The 22,466-nt window shown below is 39.5% G+C and overlaps 1 protein-coding gene across 6 annotated transcripts in view; it reads left to right on the plus strand.

Moving 5' to 3' along the window:
- SGCG (sarcoglycan gamma) overlaps positions 1–22,466 on the plus strand; it is a 164,698-nt gene that overhangs the window by 93,236 nt on the left and 48,996 nt on the right. For all 6 annotated transcript variants that reach the window (XR_006200185.1, XR_006200204.1, XR_006200174.1 and 3 more), the window contains exons 5-6: positions 957–1,076; positions 19,637–19,709. Coding sequence is in view for 3 of the 6 variants with exons in the window: in XM_042930282.1 (XP_042786216.1) it covers positions 957–1,076; positions 19,637–19,709 (193 nt within the window). In the remaining 3 variants the exon portion in view is untranslated. The remainder of the gene's footprint in view (positions 1–956; positions 1,077–19,636; positions 19,710–22,466) is intronic.

The following is a 22,466-nucleotide window of genomic DNA, read 5'->3' on the forward strand; positions in this document are numbered from 1 at the left end:
TCTTTTTTTTTTTAATTTTTTTTTTAACGTTTATTTATTTTTGAGACAGAGAGACAGAGCATGAATGGGGGAGGGTCAGAGAGAGAGGGAGACACAGAATCAGAAGCAGGCTCCAGGCTCTGAGCTGTCAGCACAGAGCCCGACGCGGGGCTCGAACCCACGGACTGTGAGATCATGACCTGAGCCGAAGTCGGACGCTTAACCGACCAAGCCACCCAGGCGCCCCAGTGAGCCACTCTTAAAATGGTCATTCATGGGGCGCCTGGGTGGCTCAGTCGGTTGAGCGTCCAACTTTGGCTCAGGTCATGATCTTGCGGTTCCTGAGTTTGAGCCCCGCGTGGGGCTGGCTGCTGTCCGTGCAGAGCCCGCTTTGGATCCTCTGTCCCCCTCTCTCTGCCCTTCCCCCGCTCACGCTCTCTCTCAAAAGTAAACATTAGATAAAAATGGTCTTTTGCAAACCTCACGTCTCAGAATGCAAAATCCTTAGTTGGCTAATACTCAAAAGATTACAAATTTACATAAGCTGAGTAGACAAATTATGTTATTTTTGGCTAGTTTTAACTTGAAAAACTTCACTTTTAAATGACTTATTCTTTTATGTGACATAGATTAACGCTTTCTTGTTCTTTTTAATTTTTTTTTTTTAATTTGAGTATAGTTGACAAACAGGGCTACCTTTGGGTCAGGTGTACAACCTAGTGAGTGATTCAGCACCTCCATACATTTGTGCTTTGTAGATTAGCATGTATTCGACATAAATTAATTTTAATAATATCATAGATTTAGGCTCAGAACGTAAAAAGTTTGATCGCAAAATTTTTAAAAAATACTGTTGGTAACGGATTTTATATATTTAGTAATTTGGTATTGCTGGGTGATGTGGCCTGTGTAAAAAGAGATTTTGACACTACGTATAGTAAACACTTCATAATAAACTGTTTTAATGACTCGTGCAGGTCCCAAAATGGTAGAGGTCCAGAGTCAACACTTCCAGATCAACTCCAAGGATGGCAAGCCACTCTTTACTGTCGATGAAAAGGAAGTTGTGGTTGGTACAGATAAACTTCGAGTAACAGGTGTGTGATAACGTTTTCCTTAATTGAGATATAATCCATAGATAACATTAGTTTCAGGTGAACAACATAATCATTTGATATCTGTATATATTGTGAAATGGTCCCCCGGTAAGTCTAGTTAATGTCGATCACCACATGGAAGTTTTTTTCTAGTGACAAGAACTTTTATTTTTTTATTTTAATTGCAGTGTAGTTAACATACAATGTTTCTGTGTGTGTGTGTGTGTGTGTGTGTGTGTGTGTGTGTGTGTGTGTGAATATAGGTTCTTTAATGTAGTGCTCTTTATCTGTTTATTTTTTAAAAACTTTTAGTCAGTCACCATGTAGTGCAATAAATGTTGGTAGTAGAATTCAGTGATTCGTGTTATGTTAGATTCAAGATCTATTCTCTTAGCAACTTTCAAATATCCAATACGGCATTGTTAACTCTAGTCACCATGCTGTACATCATATCCCTAGGACTTAGGGATATTTTATAACTAGAAGTTTGTCCCTTTTGACGCCCTTCACCCATTTTGCCCAACCCCATCTCCTGCCTCTGACAACCATCAGTATGTTCTCTGTATCTCTGAGTTTGGTTTCTTTTTTAGATTCTACATGTACGTAAGATCACACAGTATTTGTCTTTCTCTGACTGACTTCACTTAGCATAATTCCCTCATGGTCCATCCATATTGTTGCAAATGGCAAGATTTCCTTCTTTTTATGGCTGAGTTATATTCCATTGCATATATAAATATCACATTTTCTTTATCCATTTATACGTAGGAACTCTTGAGAAAAACAAAATCCCGTAGAATACACTTCCACAAAAGCATATTTTACTTTTGGCAAGTTTACTCTGGAAATTGTCAGGCAGGTAAGAAAAAGTAGTTGAATTTGTTGACTCTTCTTCGTAATGTTTGTTTTTTTAATTCTTGATACTCTCCTGGAAGAATGAAATCCTCCTCATAAATCTTTGCTTACTCTTTTCTTCCACCATATTGTTACCCTTTATCTCTTTCCAATTAGGGTAACCCAAAGACTTATAAATTCCTCTGTCGTCTGTATGATATTCAAGTATCTCTTTTCCATATGGTTTTGCAAAAGAACCTTGTCCAGAGTTTCTTTTATTCTCATTGTATCAAGCACTTGGAGTCCTTCTATTGCTACAAAAAAATTGTCTCTCTTGGAAATAAAGATTGGGTGGGATTCTTATAAGAATCACTTTTAGGACTGAAAAAAAGCAATTTTGTGAAAAAAAAATGTCCAGAACATGTGTGAAATTTACCTGCTGAGCTTCTATAAAAATGTAATGAGAAAGACAGTAGTTAAATTCATCCCAGCACTTTTCTGTACTATTCTGAAAAACAATGGCAACCTTATTCTCTCACACATTATTACCAATACTCATAAATGAAAACTGCCTTAAGAAGCAGACTCAGGAGGCACCCAAGATGGCAGAACAGCATGGAAGTTTTTTGTGTGTCTTGCGTCCATGAAACACAGCCAGACCAACACTAAACCATCCTGCACACCTAGAAAACTGATCTGAAGATTAACACAACAATATGTACAACCTAAACCACAGAATTCAGCAGGTATGCGGCGCAGAGAGGAGAACTTGGGGAGAGAGAAGCCACGGAGGGCAGAGAGCTGCTTTTGCATGTGGAGAGAGGACGGAGACAGTGGCGAAAATACAGTAAAAGCACTCCCTGCCAAAAACAGCTGGAGAGAAAGTGGAAAATTGGAAACAGCCACAGGGACTAAACTAAAAAGGGAGAAAGGAGAGGGTTTAAATTCCATTAAGACTGTAAACAAGGGGAACGCAAAGGCTGCACCTCCGCAGCTCCATACCTGGCGGTGCTTTGGTGGGAAGGACGAATCCCCAGGAGCAGAGTGGGATCCGAGAGTTTCTCAGGCCACATGGGGAAAAGCGGTTCCACTGCTGGAAGGACATTTGGTAGAGGCTGTGAGGCAACCTGGGCCCAGCAGACCCCAGAGAATGGGCACATTCGCTGGTGCTGGAACAAGGTCGTTAAGGGTGAAGCCTGGTGCCAGGTGTGTGTTGTGATTGTCGGTAATCCCTGAAACGCCTCTCGAACATTTTCTGGGGCGGGCTGGCACACAGCCGCAGTCTCTGGGCATCGGCAGCAGCAGGGTCCCGCAAACGTTCCTGCCATTGCTCGGTGAGACCCTCCCACAGAGGGGAGGAATGGGTCAAAGCCGCAGTGCTTCGGAAGTAAGAGGCCAGGGAAAACAACCGCATCTGAGATAAAACTCGGAAGAGAGGTACTGCCTAGGGCCTGGTCACAGACAGTGGAAAACCGGGGAGTGGATGAGAGCTGAAGACAGAGGACGGGTGTGTGACTGCTGATTGGGAAGAACAGACTTCCGATACTAGAGACTGGGTAGCTGGGTGACGCCATTTTCACCGCTTCTGTGCGTGTGCGTATGCACCTACAAGCGCCACAACAATCCACCCCAGTAGGCTAGCAGCGCCATCTAGTGGAGAACGGAGACATTACACTGAGCCCGCCCAACTGGGCCAACCTCGCTCTTCAAGAATAGAAGTCTCACTGCCTATTTGGTTTATGGATTATAAAGTGCTTCATAGTCTGACTTCTAGGGGAAAACAAAGTAATTCCAGTCGTATTTCAGTCTGTTAGCAGATCCATCTCTTCACTTTTCTTTATTTTTCTTTTTTTCTCTTTTTCATTTGTTTTCTTTTTATTGAATACAGAAAGAGAAAAAATTCATTTTTATTTTCAATTTTCATTTAAAATACTTTTCTTTGTTTTTACTATATTTTTTACTTTTGTGTAAATTTTTTCAAATTCTATTTTACTTCCATCATTTCATTTTAGTCTACTTCAGTGTATTCATTTTTTCAAATTTTCACGATTTCCTTTTTTTTTCTTCTTTACCCCTTTTTCTCTAATCTTTCAAGCCCCTTTCAACACCCAGACCAAAACACACCTAGTATCTAGCATCATTTATTCAATTTGTGTGTGTGTGTGTGTTTAATTTTTTAATTTTAATTTTTTCTACCTCATTAATTCCTTTTCTGCCTTCAAAATGACAAAATGAAAGAATTCACCCCAAAAGAAAGAGCAGGAAGAAACAACAGCCAGGGACTTAACCAACGCAGATACAAGCAAGATGTCTGAACCAGAATTTAGAATCACGATAATACGAATACTAGGTGGAGTCAAAAATAGATTAGAATCCCTTTCTGTGGAGATTAAAGAAGAAAAAACTAGTCAGGATGAAATAAAAAATGCTATAACTGAGCTGCAATCACGAATGGATGCCGCGGTGGCAAGGATGGATGAGGCAGAACAGAGAATCAGTGATATAGAAGACAAAGTTACGGAGAATAACGGAGCAGAAAAAAAGAGGGAGATTAAGACAAAAGAGCATGATTTAAGAATTAGAGAAATCAGTGACTCATTAAAAAAGAACATCAGAATCATAGGGGTCCCAGAAGAGGAAGAGAGAGAAATAGGTATAGAAGGGTTATGTGAGCAAATCATAGCGGAAAACTTTCCTAACCTGGGGAAAGACAGTCATCAAAATCCAGGAAGCACAGAGGACCCCCATTAGACTCAACAAAACCGACCATCAACAAGGCATATCATAGTCAAATTCACAAAATACTCAGGCAAGGAGAGAATCATGAAAGCAGCAAGGGAAAAAAGTCCTTAATCTACAAGGGAAGACAGATCAGATTTGCAGCAGACCTATCCACCGAAACTTGGCAGGTGAGAAAGGAGTGGCAGGATATATTCAATGTACTGAATCAGAAAACTATGCAGCCAAGAGTTCTTTATCCAGCAAGGCTGTCATTCAAAACAGAAGGAGAGATAAAAACTTTCCCAGACAAACAAAAATTAAAGGAGTTTGTGACCACTAAACCAGCCCTGCAAGAAATTTTAAGGGGAATTCTCTGAGGGGAGAAAAGATGAAAATATAAATGCATAAATAAATAAAGACCAAAAGAAATGAAGATTAGAAAGGACCAAAGAACACCACCAGAAACTCCAACTCTACAAGCAACATAATGGCAATAAATTCATACCTTTCAGTACTCACTCTAAACGTCAATGGACTCAGTGCTCCAATCAAAAGACATAGGGTAACAGAAAGGATAAGAAAACAAGATCCATCTATATGCTGTTTACAAGAGACCCACTTTAGACCTAAAGACACCTTCAGATTGAAAGTAAGGGGATGGAGAACCATCTATCATGCTAATGGTCACAAAAGAAAACTGGAGTAGCCATACTTATATCAGACAATCTAGACTTTAAAGACTGTATCAAGAAATGCAGAAGAGCATTATATCAAAATCAAGGGGTCTATCCACCAAGAAGACCTAACAATTGTAAACATTTATGCGCCAAATGTGGCAGCACCCAAATATATAAATCACTTTATCACAAACATAAAGAAACTCGTTGATAGTAATACCATAATAGTAGGAGACTTCAACACCCCATTCATAGCAATAGACAGATCATCTAATCAAAATATCAAGAAGGAAACAATGGCTTTGAATGACACACTGGACCAGATGGACTTAACAGATATATTCAGAACATTTAATCCTAAAGCAGCAGAATATACATTCTTCTCCAGTGCACGTGGAACGTTCTCCAGAATAGACCATATACTGGGACACAAATCACCCTAAGTAAGTAAAAAATGATTGAGATCATATCGTGCATATTTTCAGACCACAATGCTATGAAATTCGAAATCACAAGAAAAAATTTGGAAAGGTAACAAATACTTGGAATCTGAAGAACATCCTACTAAAGAATGAATGGGCTAACCAAGATGTTAAAGAGGAAATTAAAAAGTTATGGAAGCCAATGAAAATAACACCACAACACAAAACCTCTGGGACACAGCAAAGACAGTCCTAAGAGGAAAGTATATAGCAATCCAGGCCTTCCTAAAGAAGGAAGAAAGATCTCAGATACACAACCTAACCTTATGCCTTAAGGAGCTAGAAAAAGAACAGCAAATAAAACCCAAAACCAGCAGAAGAGAGGAAATAATAAAGATTGGAACAGAAATTAATGCTATTGAAACCAAAAACCAGTAGAACAGATCAATGAAACCAGAAGCTGGTTCTTTGAAAGAATTAACAAAATTGATAAACCACTAGCCAGTTTGATCAAGAAGAAAAAGACCCAAATAAATAAAATCAAGAATGAAAGAGGAGAGATCACAACCAACACAGCAGAAATAAAAACATTAATAAGAGAATATTATGAGCAACTATATGCCAATAAAATGGGCAATCTGGAAGAAATGGACAAATTCCTAGAAACATATACACTACCAAAACTGAAAAAGGAAGAAATAGAAAATTTGAACAGACCCATAACCAGTAAGAAAATCGAATTAGTAATCAAAAATCTCCCAAAAAACAAGAGTCCAGGGCCAGATGGCTTTCCAGGGGAATTCTACCAAACATTAAAGTAAGAGTTAACACCTATTCTCTTGAAGCTGTTCCAAAAAATAGAAATGGAAGGAAAACTACCAAACTCATTCTATGAAGCCAACATTACCTTGATTCCAAAACCAGACAGAGACCCAACTAAAAAGGAGAACTATAGACCAATTTCCTGATGAACATGGATGCAAAAATCCTCAACAAGATAGTAGCCAACTGGCTCCAACAATACATTAAAAAAATTATTCACCACGACCAAGTGGGGTTTATACCTGGGATGCAGGGCTGGTTCAGTATCCACAAAACAATTAACATGATTCATCACATCAATAAAAGAAAGGACAAGAACCATATGATCCTCTCAATAGATGCAGAGAAAACATTTGACCAAATACAGTATCCTTTCTGGAAAAAAAAAAAACCCTCAAGAAAGTAGGGATAGAACAATCATACTTAAAGATCATAAAAGCCATATATGAACAACCCAACTCTAATATCATCCTCAATGGGGAAAAACAGAGCTTTCCCTCTAAGGTCAGGAACAAGACAGGGATGTCCACTCTCCCCACTGTTATTCAACATAGTATTGGAAGTCTTAGCCTCTGCAATCAGACAACACAAAGAAACAAAAGGCATCCAGATCGGCCAGGAGGAGGTCAAACTTTCACTCTTTGCAGATGACATGATATTCTATATGGAAAACCCTAAAGATTCCACCAAAAAAACTGCTAGAACTGATTCATGAATTCAGCAAAGTTGCAGGATATAAAATCAATGCACAGAAACCCATTGCATTCCTATACACCAACAGTGAAGCAACAGAAAGAGAAATCAAGGAATTGATCCCATTTACAGTTGCACAAAAAACTATAAAATACCTGGGAATAAATCTAACCAAAGAGGTGAAAAATCTGTACACTGAAAACTGTAGAAAGCTTATGAAAGAAATTGAAGAAGACCCACAAAAAAATGGAAAAAGATTCCATGCTCCTAGATAGGAAGAACAAATATTGTTAAAATGTTGATACTACCCAAATTTATCTACATATTCAACGCAATCCCTATCGAAATAACACCATCATTCTTCACAGAGCTAGAACACATAATCCTAAAATTTGTATGGAGCCAGAAAAGACCCCGAATAGCCAAAGCGATCTTGACAAAGAAAACCAAAGCAGGAGGCATCACAATCCCAGACTTCAAGCTATACAATAAAGCTGTAATCATCAAGATAGTGTGGTACTGGCACAAGAACAGACACTCAGATCAGTGGGACAGAATAGAGAACCCCGAAATGGACCCACAAACGTATGGCCAACTAATCTTTGACAAAGCAGGAAAGAGTATCCAATGGAAAAAAGATAGTCTCTTCAGCAAGTGGTGCCGAGAATACTGCACAGCGACATGCAGAAGTATGAACCTAGACCACTTTCTCACACCATACACAAAAATAAACTCAAAATGGATGAAATACTTAAATGTAAGACGGGAAGCCATCAAATCCTCGAGTCGAAAGCAGGCAAAAACCTCTTTGATCTTGGCCGTAGCAACTTCTTACTCAACACATCTCTGGAGGCAAGGGAAACAAAAGCAAAAAATGAACTATAGGGACCTCATCAAAATAAAAAGCTTCTGCACAGGGAAGGAAACAATCAGGAAACTAAAAGGCAACCAACAGAATGGGAGAAGATATTTGCAAACAACATATCAGATAAAGGGTTAGTATCCAAAATCTATAAAGAACTTATCAAACTCAACACCCAAAAAACAATCCAGTGAAGAAATGGGCAAAACACATGAATAGACACTTCTCCAAAGAAGAAATCCAGATGGCCAACCGACACATGAAAAATGCTCAACATCACTCAGCATCAGGGAAATACAAATCAAAACCACAATAAGATATCACCTCACACCTGTCAGAATGGCTAACATTAACAACTCGGGCAACAATAGATGTTGGCGAAGATGTGGAGAAAGAGGATCTCTTTTGCATTGTTGGTGGGAACGCAAGCTGGTGCAGCCACTCTGGAAAACAGTATGGAAGTTTCTCAAAAAATTAAAAATAGAACTACTCTGTGACCCAGCAACTGCACTACTAGGTATTCATCCAAGGGGTACAAGTGTACTGTTCCGAAGGGACACGTGAACCCCCATGTTTATAGCAACACTATCAACAATAGCCAAAGTATGGAAAGAACCCAAATGTCCATCGATAAATGAACGGATAAAGAAAGTGTGGTATATACATACATTCAATGGAGTATTACTTGGCAATCAAAAAGAATGAAATCTTGCCATTTGCAACCACGTGGATAGAACTGGAGGGTATTATGCTAAGCGAAATTAATCAGAGAAAGACAAATATCTATAACTTAACTCATATGAGGACTTTAAGAGACAAAACGGAGGAACATAAGGGAAGGGAAACAAAAATAATATAAAAACAGGGAGGGGGACAAAGCATAAGAGACTCATAAATATGGAGAACAAACAGAGGGTTACTGGAGGGGTTGTGGGAGGAGGGGTGGGCTAAATGGGTAAGGGGCACTAAGGAATCTACTCCTGAAATCATTGTTGCACTCTATGCTAACTAATTTGGATATAAATTTAAAAAAATTAATTTTAAAAACTAACAAAGAAAACATAGAAGCAGACTCAACCCTAGTATAAAGTCTTGTGTAGTGTGTAACTCCTAACAAAACAAACTACAAGAATCATACCTATGTTGCAGCATATACTAAAGCAATAGGGTCTGTGGTTTTCTTACTAAAATAAAGGACGTTAGGAAATCTACTTAAAGGACATTGATTGTTTCCTAATAAAGAAATGGCTAGAAAGTCCAAGTGCCTCAGTCATCAGAAATCTATCTCAGGGGTGCTGGGTGGCTCAATCAGTTAAGTGTCTGACTCTTGATTTTGACTCAGGTCATGATCTCATAGTTCATGAGTTCAAGCCCTGTGTCAGGCTCCAGGCTGACAGTGGGAAGCCTGCTTGAGATTCCCGCCCCTCCTCTGCCCTACCCTCAAAATACCCTCCCCTACCCTCAAAAATAAATAAATAAACTTCAAAAAAAAAGAAAAAGAACTCTACTATTGCTAGTACAAAGCATATTGGCTTTTTAGATCTAGATTCTGTTCCTGTCTCAACAATTACTAGCCACATAACCTCAGGCAAGTTGATCTCTTTTGGCTGTTTCCTCGTTTTTCAAAGTGGATTGATGATCCCTACCATACTAACATTGCTAAATTAAGAGGATCAGTATATACAGAGGACAGCAGAGGTCTTGATAAAGTATTATGGCACTGCAGGGCAATGAAATCTGTAGGGAAAACAGCCTAAAAAACAGGAGAGATTGCTACAACCCCAAGCCATCCTACACACGGCATCCCTTAAGTGAAATTTTTCTTAGCGTAGGACTCCTTGCAGGCCTTGATGTTAATTTTAGTGGAAGAGGTGAAAAAAATTGATAAGCACCTATATTATTTATTACCTGCATACATGTATCAATCACCTGGAGGGCTTATTAAAATATATATTGTTGGGCTTCATTCCCCAAGTTTCTGATTCAGCAGGTGTGGAATGGGACATGAAAATCTGCATTTCCTCCGAGTTGTCAGGTAATGCTGCTGTTCCAGGGACCACAGGCTGAGAACCACTCCCTACACTAATCTGACCGGAGTCAGTGGGAAAAACCTGTTGGTACCAGATAGATGCTCTCTCTGGCACACACATTTAAGTTAGCCTTTGTATTTATTTTTTAATTTCTTTAATTTCTTTTTATTATTGGGGGGGGGGAGGGGGATGTCGCACACACAGGAGGGGTAGAGAGAGAGAATCCCAAGCAGGCTCCACGCTGCCCGCACAGACCCTGATGTGGGATTCGATCTCACAGACTGTGAGATCATGACCTGAGCTGAAACCAGGAGTCAGACACTTAACCCACTGACCCACTCAGGCGCCTTTAAGTTAGCCTTTTTAAAGATAAGTTATGTTCTTCTTCTTTTTCATAATTATTTTTGTCTTGTATGGTTTTCTTCTAAGCCCCTCTGCTCCCCAGTGAAACTAACTGGGGCAAATATACTGTACCTGTAATTTCTGAATACTTTCCTTGTCATTATGCCTTTAAAACAATATGGAGTTCTCCTCACCAGGGCAGCCAGGAGTGGTGACTGCATGAACAGTGACATTTCGACCCAGACCTTGACTCTTCTCAGCTTTTCAGTATGTTCTTAGCTTCCCTAAATTTGCAATTAAAGCAATGCAAGGAGTCGTACAATTCTGACTTCTCTCCTTGTTTTTTTCTAAGGTCTGATTCCCTCTCTGTGTCATATAACTTAAACTTTCTCAGCCTCCACACTACTGACGTTTTGGGCTGGATAATATCTTTGGTATATGTGTGGGGGTATCTGTGCAATGCAGCGTATTCAGCAGCTTCCCTGACCTTCAGCCATCAATCCAGTAGCGTTCTTTCCCTGGGAGTTATGATAACCAAAATGTCTCCAAACATCGCCAAAACTTTTCGGAAGGATGACGGCGTTGCAAAATCACCTCTGGTTGAGGACCACCTGTCTAACTTAACCCTACGCCGTTTCTCTGGACTTATATTCACATTGCCTTCCTGTGTGTTGCCAGCTAGAAATGAAGCTAAATGCCTATAGTACAAAATAATTAAGACACACTTCCTTTCACATGACATTTATATTTTAACTGGAGAGCTGTTACCACAAATTAATTGGTTGGACACAGTCTGCTAAGGATTGTAATAGATGTTTGGGCCAAGGGCTACAGAAGCAGCCTGGACAAGGACGTCAGTTGTGCCAGAGTGTGATGGGAAGAGACACAGAGTAGGTCAGACAGGGTTTCTCAAGGAAAGAGGGATTTGAGGTGGTCCTAGAGAAATGTCTAGAGGTTTGTCCGGAAGAAAAAGTAAGATGCATTGTTCTGAACAGAGTGTAGAGTGTGAAGGGCTATTAATAGAATATTGTTAAAAATAAGAGTGGATGACGCTCTGAGAGCCAGACCGAGTTCCAGTCCCGGCTGCTCACGGAACAGCCATGTGACCTGGCTCATGTGTCACCTGTCCGCACTTCACGATACATACAGCCGCACACATCTCTACCCCGGGTCTTCCGCTGACTGGAGGACAGTGGACAGAGCGCAACCAGGCAGAGACAGATTGGTCGTGAAATTCGATTGTGACTCTTGCAAAAGATGCAGGGCTCCCAGAAGTCAAAAGTGGTACAGAAATACTGGAGCCACTGACAAAACCAGTAACAAAAGAAGACCTGGGAAGTCAGACTTGCCAGCCGCTGAAGAAGTGAAAGTGAACCAAGAAGGTGACCTGGCGGGTACTCCAAAGATCAATAATGTTACTAATGGTCAAAAGATGACATTATTCACCTTTGGGAAGCGTGGCAGTGCCATCGGTTTGACTGTCACGATGGTTTTACTGCCTCTGTAAACCTTGTGAACAATGTCATGTTGTGTCGCTGTGGTAGGCAAAATTCTAAGAATGAGACCCCCAGCGACCTTGCCTTTGTAAAATTCCCTCACCTCTGAGCGTGGGAGGAAGCTGTGAATATGATAAGATATCACTCCCGTGATTATGTTATTTCTGTGGCAAAAGGGAGTGCGTCTATCTGAGGATCCATTCTCAATGGCCTACTCTAATCACATGAGTTCTTTATAAGCAGAGAGTTTTCTCTGACTGGTGGTAAACGGGGAAACCAGAGAATTTGAAGTGCTAAAAGTGTTCTCTGTTGCTATATGAAGATGGAGAGGGCCATGTGACAGGAAATGTGGCGCCTTTTAGAATCTTAGGTGCTAGGCTGGCAGTGGGAAAATAGGGCCTCACCCCTAAAACCACGTGGAACTCTCTTCTGCCAACAGCCTGACTGGGCTTGGAACAAGATTCTTACCCAGAGACTCCAGAAAAGAGCACTGCATGGCTGACTCCTTGACTTTGCCCTCGTGATGCCTTGAGCATAAAATCCAACCAAGCCCACTGGGTAGGACTTCTGACCAAAGGACTGTGAGGTAACAAGTGGTTACTGTTCTAAGCAGTGAAGTTTGTCACAATTTGTGACACAGAAATAGAAAATTAATACAGCCATCATATAATTCCAACTGTGTTGGAAAAAGTGCACCGCAGGACAAAACTTGAGTTATTCTTTGTTTATTTTCTGTGAATTCGTAGTTATAGTTAGAACTAAGTTTTGTTAAATATAAAATACAATAAGCATATTTTTATAAACGTTAATTTTTAAAGATCAGTTTCCATTAAAGCTTCCTTCCACTACTTACTATAAAAGTTTGGTCTTGTTTTAAATGGATCCACTCCAGGTAGCCTTTGGAGTTTCCTGGAACAGAAGCAGCAGCGGCTGAGAGCCAAGGAAAGAGGACTGATAGGAGAGACAGAGCCAATTTCACTCTGGGGACTGGGAAAGAAAATGAAATGCTTTGCTTCACTTTTCTCTCTCCTGGTCACTTGCATGACTGCCCAAAGCATAGGATTAAAGAGGAGAGATCAAGTGGTTCTTTATTTAACGTAGTACACTCCAAATATCTGACTGGTGCTAAATCCTGATCTTGACTCTTGCATAAAGAAATGGTTTCTTTCCATTACCTTTGTCTTCAGTACTCCAAGAATAAAATGAAACCTCTTTAATTCTTAAGCAGATTCCATTTGCAGAAGATATGACTTTTTGTGTAGAAAATCTTCTAAGGATTCAACCAAAAAAGCTGCTGGAACTAAGCAGCAATTTCAGTAAAGTTTCAAGATGTAAAATCAACATACAGAAATCAGTTGCATCTCTATACACTGACGATGAGACATCTGAAAAAGACGTAGAGAAAACCATCCCATTCACAATAGCATCAAAAATAATAAAATATTTTGTTATGAATAAATTTAGCCAAGGAAGTAAACGATCTGTACAATGCAAGTTACAAGACTTTGTTGAAGACTGAAGAAGACACAAACCAATGGAAAGACATCCCATATTCATGAATCAAAAGAATCAATAATGTGGAGAAGTCTATACTATCCAAATCCATCTGTAGATTCAACAGCATGCCCACCAATATGCCAATGGCACTCTTCACAGAAATACAAAAAAACAGTCCTAAAACTTGGAACCACAAAAGACCCCTAATAGCCAAAGCAATCCTGAGGGGGGGCAGAGTGACTAGAGGTATCACATTTCCTGATTAAAAACTGTACTACAAAGCTATAGTAATAAAAACAGTATGGTACTGGCATAAAAATAGACCTGTAGACCAATGGAATAGATTGAGAGCCCAGAATTAGCCCCCCACATATGCCCTCAATTAATATTCAGCAAGGGAGCCAAGAACACCCAATGGGGAAAGGATAGTCCCCTCAACAAATGGTGTTGGGAAAACTGGATAAACATGTACAAAACAATGAATTTGATCTCTGTCTTACACCGCTCACAAAATCTAACTCAAAATGGATCCAAGACTTGAACATCAGACCTGGTGCCCTAAGCCTCCTTGGAGAAAACTTAGAGAAGATGCTCCTCGACATTGGTCTTGGCAAAGATTGTTTGGATGTGACACCAAAAGCACAAACAGACAAAAGAAAAACTCAACAGGAGGGACTGTACAAAGCTGAAAGCTTCTGTACAGCAAAATAAAAAATTAACAAAATGAGAATCAACATACAGAATGGGAGAAATTTTTGCAAACCGTATATCGGAGGAGGGGTTCATATCTGAAATATATAAAAACTCAACGATAAAATGTTCAAGTGCATAACTCCTACAAATCAATAAGAGCAGGAACAACAAAAAACTCACACAACTCAAAAACAAACAAAAAAAGATTTTAAAATGGGCAAAGAAACTCAATAGACATTTTTCCAAGAAGACATTCAAATGTCCAACAGGTACGTGAAAAAATATTCAACATAAATACTCATCCGGGAAATGCAAATCAAAACCATAATGCAATATCACGTCATACCTGTTAGAATGGCTTTCATCAAGAAAATAAGAGATAACATGTATCGTATCGGTGAGCATGTGGAGAAAAGGGAGTACGCTGTGGGTGGGAATGGAAATTGTCTCAACCACTGTCGAAAACAGTATGGAGGGTCCTGAAAAAACTCAACATGTATCTATATGATGCAGCAATCCTCCTTCTGGGTATACACCCAAAGGAAAAGAAAGCAGGAAATTGAAGACGTGAAGGCAGTCCCATATTTACTGCAGCAGTATTCACAGTAGCCAAGATACGGAAACAACTTAAGTGCCCGTCAACAGATGAATGGATAAAGAGGATGCTGTGTATACATACAATTATTATTCAGTCATGAGAAAGGACATCCTACCGTTTGCAACAACACAGACCTTGAACACATTATGCTAAGTGAGATAAGACAGAGGAAAACAACTGTCTGATGTCCTATGTGGAGTCTAAAAAAAACAAAACTCATAAAAACCAAGAATAAAACCATAGTTGCCAGGGGACGGGGGAGAGGACAGATGTTGTGTAAGTGTACCAACTTGCAACAAGTAGTAAATAAACCCCAGAGTCTCATGCAGACTGGAATGAGCATAGAAAACATTATTGTGTTTAATCATCGAAACTGCTAAGAGACTAGAACTTGGTTCTCACAGTCACTAAAAAGAAAGGACGACTAGGTAACATGACAGAGATGCTAATTATCGCTACAATGACAGTCATCTTACAATATATAAATGTATCAAATTAAGATGTTTTACCATTACATTTACACAATGTTCTGTGTTAAGCAATTTCCATTTAGGCTATAGTCAGCTATGGAACTGAAGAATTGTTTTTAAATCAGATTTATGGAGGAGATTAAATAATTTCATGAACTCGGTTTGAAATTGATCATGGCATTTAAACAGTCTTATTTTTCCCCCTAAGAATAGAATTGGTCACCAAGTGACCAAAGTTAGCATGCCCTTTTGTTAACCCAGTTACAGAACATATTACTGGAGCAGCATCAAAAGTTCATCTCAAAAAAATGTTTTATTAGGCTATTGCCAGAACTGACTTCTGGCAAAAAATCTACTTTGATTCCTTGGCAGCGGTGTGCTTGGCTGGGCCCATTCCCCAACATTTAGTAAGAAAAACAGGGTCCTATAATGGTATCCAATTTCTCTTGAGGACAGCAAGATTCAGTGATAAGCCAGTTCCGTTTCTTTGCACCTGTTGTGACTAAGCAGGATTACATGAAGTCAGAAGTGATGGTAGAGAAATACTGCGGTCACTCACAAAGCCACTGAGGATCTGGAGAATAAGATTTCAACAACTGAAAAAGTGGACGTAAACAAAGGTGGTAAATCCAGGTCCCTTAAAAAGACATGAAGACAGATTATCTACAAGATGCTAATAGATCACCATATCCTTTAAGAACATAACCAAGATCTCCAAACACTTGGTAATGAAGCTCTGTGGACATCGGATAACCTGGCCCATCAGTTGACGATCTTTCGGCTGAAAAGAACAAAAGACCCAATTAAATCTGGGTTAAGTGATAAGGACATGTATCATCTTACATGAGAAGTCTGCAGGTTGATTAATTCAGTGGTCCAATAATTTCTGCTCCCGCTTTGCTTTTCTTAGATGTGTTGATATTCCCCTTTTAATCACAGAATGATTCCATCAGTGCTAAACATCACTTCCCAGTACAATGACTTCTCTAAACTCCTGTAGGAAGTTGATGACCTCTTTAAATTACCCTTCCAACCTAAATCCTCATATTAAATGACTTACCTTTCTGTTGAAAGTGGCATTTAGCTGAAATTTATTTTTTTAACCCATTCGAATAGACCTTGTGGGGTTTTTTTGGGGGGGGGAGGGGGGTTCTTTGTTTTTATTTTTGCTTTAGAGAGAGAGAGAGAGCACCTAAGCAGGGGAGGGGGCAGAGGGATAGAGAAAGAGAATCCCAAGCAGGCTTCATGCTCAGTGCGGAGCCCGACTCAGGGCTCAGTCATGACCCTGGGATCAAAAACTCAGCCAAAATCAAGAGTTGGACACTCAACCAACTGAGCCACCCAGAAGACCCTAGACTTTGGTCTTTAATGAGGAGTTTTAAACAGTTACATTTTGCGGCACCTGGGTGGCTCAGTCGGTTGGGCGTCCGACTTCGGCTCAGGTCATGATCTCGCGGTTTGTGAGTTCGAGCCCCATGTCGGACTCTGTGCTGACAGCTCGGAGCCTGGCGCCTGCTTCCGATTCTGTGTCTCCCTTTCTCTCTGCCCCTCCTCACTCATACTCTGCCTCTTAATAATAAATAACATTAAAAATTTTAAAAAAATAAAACATTTACATTTGTTTTGATAACTGTTCTATTTGGGGTTATCTGTGTGATATTATTTCATGATTTTTATATTTTGATCAACATTTGTTTGGATAACTGTTCTATTTGGGCGTATCTGTGTGATATTATTTCATGATTTTTATATTTTAATCAACATTTGTTTGGATAACTGTTCTATTTGGGCGTATCTGTGTGATATTATTTCATGATTTTTATATTTTAGTCAACATTTGTTTGGATAACTGTTCTATTTGGGTGTATCTGTGTGATATTATTTCATGATTTTTATATTGTAATCATATGGAATTTCAGTCTGAAACAAGCCTGGTATAAGGCGAGATGCAGAGAAACCAGTTCATGCAAGTACTTTTTGGCCATTATAAGGACTTCGGATTTGTTTTTAATGCAATGGAAAGACATTGAATTGTTTCAAACGGTGCTTTCTGATCTACACATTTTAAGATCAATATAACCTATTACAAGGGAAAATAGATTATTTGGAGGAAAGACAGGAAACAGTAAGACCATTTAGGAGGATGTCAACTGAACAGGCAGTAGATGCTGGTGACCTGGCTGGGTGGCAGCATTGGCCACTGAAGGACACTAACGACTCCAAATTAAGAACTGACATACAAAGACGTGCCAATGGATCAAACGGGTGGCAGATATTAAGAGAGGGAATCAAAGACCAAAAGATTATATTTGTTTCTGGATGATGGCATTATTCTCTAGATACTGGAGAAGACTGAGGAGGAAAATACATTTTCAAAACAAAGACTAGACAATTAATGTTTTAGATGCATAAGTGTACAGTATGTCTGAAACAGCCAAATGGATATGCCAAGTCAGCTCTTGGATATGTGAGCTATTTAGTGCTTAGAGTTCAAGTCTTGACCAGAGATAGAAATGAGGGCATCATTGGCCAAGTGAGTTCTGAGAGATACCAACATCAGGGCCTGCCAGATAAAGGAAGCATAGCCAGCCAAGGACAGTGTGAGAAGGCAGAGAGTGGTGGGAGAAACGTCACAGGAGCCATTTTCTCGATGCCAAGAGAGGCTGTGTTCCCAGAATTTGGGTCGAGGAAAGATGAGGATGGAAACTGCCATTGAATATGTCATCATGGAGGTCATTATTATCTTACCAAGCATTTTCTTTGGAGTATTAAGGCAAAAGGCCGTTCACACTGGTGGCAGGATAGAATGGACCGGAGGCAGTAGAGACACCATGTGAGAGTCTGGCTGTGAAGCCAGTGGAAATCTTTCTTGTTTCTGCACCACTTGTAAAGCTCATTTCAGTCCATAAATACTCAGTGCACATGTGGAATCAATCTTAATAAATAGTTATCAGGGTAGACATAAAAACCTAACTGGTGTCTAGGCATATATCATCCACTGTTTGGGCAGTAGCATTCTTACTGAAATACGTCTGTATTTCTGAACCGAAGGAACCTACAGTAGCCACGGGTAGGGAAGGATGGGGCAGCCTAGAGCAATTTCCCCGTCAGTGTTGGGTCATGTCCATGAACTCTAGAGTTCATGGGTTCTGTGAACTCTTCACCACCATTCCAACTCCTCTTATACCACAGTCTTACTACAGATCTTCATATGAATATCCATTCATCATAAATTATTCTGTGTTCCAGGAGAGAAAGATGGAGTCATCCAAACTATTGACATTTTATAGTGGAAATGACCAGACCATTTACTACATCTAATCTTAGTGATACATTCTTTTAAAAAAAAAAAAAAAAAAAAAAAAAAAAGCGTTGTAAGACTAGGCTTTTTTTTATAAAAATTTTTTTTAATGTTTATTCATTTTTGAGACAGAGAGAGACAGAGCATGAATGGGGGAAGGTCAGAGAGCGAGGGAGACACAGAATCTGAAACAGGCTCCAGGCTCTGAGCTGTCAGCACAGAGCCCGACGCGGGGCTCGAACTCACGGACCGCGAGATCATGACCTGAGCCGAAGTCGGACGCCCAACCGACTGAGCCACCCAGGTGCCTCAAGACTAGGCTTTTTAAATTACTATGCTTCCCTTACACAAATGGTTATACAGGATCATACTATACAGAGTTATTTAAATGCATTATTTATATAATGATATTTTATAGTGGAACTTTTTTTCCCAGTTTAAATTAGATTATATGACCCTAACTAATATGTCCTATCTTCCACAAGAAACAGATGTTACACCAGTGATATATTTTTATATCATCTTGGTTGGGAATACTTCATATGAATGCATACATAAGGGAAACATAGTTACACTGAAAATTAACAGAGATTTACTGAGAGTTATTTTATGAAACCATTTACAAAACGTCTAGTGTAATGTATGCAAATAGGTCCTGAGGAATGTTACTTTGAGGCCAAATAGTAATAACAGAAGTAAGGTCATACAATTTGTGCATCGACAATTTCGATGACGGAGAAATTAAGGATGATACATACCAGTTGATAGGCTTTATGCCTGCCTTGTACTTATGTCCGTTACGATACCCACACATCATTGTAACATGACTAAGTGGTTATATTAGAAAGTAACTGTTACACCCTTAAAGACTAATTGCCGACTTGTAGTTCCTTGTAAAAGAGTGCCCTCTGAGAATAATTTCAGCCCCCTGGAAAAGTTACATTAGTTCCTGTATATTAGTTGCAGTTTCTTGCCTCCATCTGCCCAGATTCAGCAACAAGCTCAAAGTCCACTTGTGCTTTAGTATATGAACTACATGTTTCATTTCCTTGATGCTGTTTATCTGACTTCCGTACAAAGTTGCATCTCTGGTTTTGTTTAGGGCCTGAAGGCGCCCTTTTTGAACATTCAGTGGAGACCCCACTCGTCAGAGCCGACCCGTTCCAGGACCTGAGGTAAGGATTCTGTTCACATTTAAACTCTTCCATGGAAGGTACCTGGATATGTGCTGGAATAATATTTTAGCCGTTATCACCAGCATCTGCCTTATTCCGTTCACCGTCTTTATTCTCATCATGTTCCACTTACCGGCTAGTGGCAACTTGCTAAAAGCCAAGGACACTAAAAAGCGCTACAGATTCCCTACGCTTAATCCGCCCCCAACAGAACACTTACCGCCTTAACCACTTTTAAGCGTGCAGTTCGAAAGTATTAAGTACATTCGCACTGTTGTGCCACCATCACCACCACCCATCTCCAGAATTCTTTTCATTTCGCAAAACTGATACTCTGTGGCGGGTAAACTCCTCCCTATTCTCACCAACCCTGGAAACCACCATCCCGCTTTCTGTCTCCATGAATTTTATGACTCTAGGCACCTCATGCAAGCGGAATCATACAGCATTTGTACTTTGTGACCGGCCCTTTCACTTAGGATAACGTCCTCAACAATGTGTATCTTTACCTAATGTCAGAAGATATACGGTCACCCAGTTCCAGATGCAAAGGGATTCTTCATACGGGGTCTCCGTGTGCCTATGTGTGTTTCGCTTTATCACTGCACTACCAGATGACATTTATTCAAATATTATATTTGTATTTTATAACAAAATCAAAACACTTTTTTATTGAGTTATTTTTAAAGTTTATTTATTTTGAGAGAGAGAGAGAGAGAGAGCGTGCACACACGAGCAGGGGAGGGGCAGAGAGAGGGAAAAGACAAAATCCCAAGCAGGCTCCATGATGCCAGCGTAGAGCCCAATGCGGGGCTTGAACTCATGAACAGGAGATCATGACCTGAGCCGAGGTCAAGATTCAGATGTTTAACCTACTGAGCCACCCAGGCACCCCCAAATACTATTTTTTTTTAAACATTTTTTATTTATTTTTGAGACAGGGAAAGACAGAGCATGAACAGGGGAGGGTCAGAGAGAGGGAGACACAGAATCCGAAACAGGCTCCAGGCTCCGAGCTGTCAGCACAGAGCCCGACGCGGGGCTCGAACTCACGGAGTGCGAGATCATGACCTGAGCCGAAGTCGGCTGCTTAACCGACTGAGCCACCCAGGTGCCCCCCAAATACTATTTTTTAAAACAAATGTCTAAAGTCTAAGGCATCACTCAAAATTATATTCAAATATATCTCTGAAACATACATGTGTAAATATCACAAATTTAAATTTTGATATTTGCTCAAATGATAGTCATAGAAGGGTGACAATTACTATTTAAGAAAAAAGATAATTAGTTTGTATTTAAACTAGATTTGCATTTCTTATAGCCAAATCATTTGAACTTGAAATAAAGGCAGAACAATTAACATCCTAATATATTATGTATCATAGAAGAAATAAAGTACAGTCCCGGCTTTACACCGAGAAGCCTTGTGACCTTGGCCAAACCTTTTGAAACTATTTTTTCTCATTTATAAAATGCTGGTAGTAATACATATCTCAAAGGATTCTGGGAAAGATTTAATAAGCTGTTAGGTTAAGAGTATTTTGTAAACTGGAAGTTGAAGACACATAATCATTTTTATTATCAGTATTATACCAAGTGAATAATCACACTAAATGGAATAAAAGGAAATTAAGCATTTCTCTTATCTTTAATGCCTAATTAAATATTAGTCAAAAGCAAGTGAGAGTTTAATTTATCTTACCCGCTTAGAGAACATTTGCGGCATGAAAATAAATTGTGACTCTAATTACGTGAGAACAATTTCATTAATTTTGATAAAGGGTCATAAGATCAATATTACAGAATTATTATAGTTAGGAAAGAAGAACATTTTACTTTTCTAGGATACAAAAGTGATGCAATATCTTTAAAACATAATCCCATTAAAACCATTTTGAAATTATAAAATCATACCAATTGCAGAGATACCAAACTCCTTTTTGAACTAAATGTCACTGTCTTAAAAGATACAGCGCTTGAAATTAAACCATTCATCTTATGTTGTCCATCAGGATATAAATCTGCCTGTTCTACAGCAGACCCTTGCTAAAAAAGAAATGGCAGACAAGTATCCTCTTGCTTTCTGAAACGTGACATACTGTGGGACGTCACGTAACCCAGGCATTATAACCAAGTTGACGGAGGAAATAACGAACTTGTAAGAATTCCTGGAGGAATGGGGTGAAGCTAGAAGGTATCAGCTAACAGGCCCTGAATGTCACGCATCTGTGCTCCGTGCTGTCTCAAAGTTTATCTCATTTCGTCATCAACTCGACCCTAAAAATTATCAGCTTCATCCCCATTTTATAAAACAGAAAGACTGAGATCGAGATAGCGGCGTGTTCTAAGCAAAGATTAAAGAGTGTCCAAAAGATCATCCAAATTCAGCTCTGACCCCAAAGCCCACGTGCGTTGACTAGATTGTCTCCACCAGCTGAGTGGACCCCTGAGTGGTTTATCCTTTGATTTACAGCCAGACTCCACTAATCGATTAGATGATAGTCATATTTTCTTCTGTAAATCCTTACTATAAACCTCCCACTTTTTCTTTCTGAGTCCAGTACCATTACTATTCTTGGCCCAAGTACAGTGAAAATGATTCTAGAATATCCTGAAAGAATGTGGATTTTGTAGGGCTGAGATCATAATGCATTTGCAAATATATCTCTGAAATATACATGTGTAAATACCACAAACTTAAATTTTGATATTTGCTCAAATGATAGTCATAGAAGGGTGACAATTACTATTTAA

Source organism: Panthera leo, chromosome A1 (assembly GCF_018350215.1).
Source record: "Panthera leo isolate Ple1 chromosome A1, P.leo_Ple1_pat1.1, whole genome shotgun sequence".
Lineage (NCBI taxonomy): Eukaryota > Metazoa > Chordata > Mammalia > Carnivora > Felidae > Panthera > Panthera leo.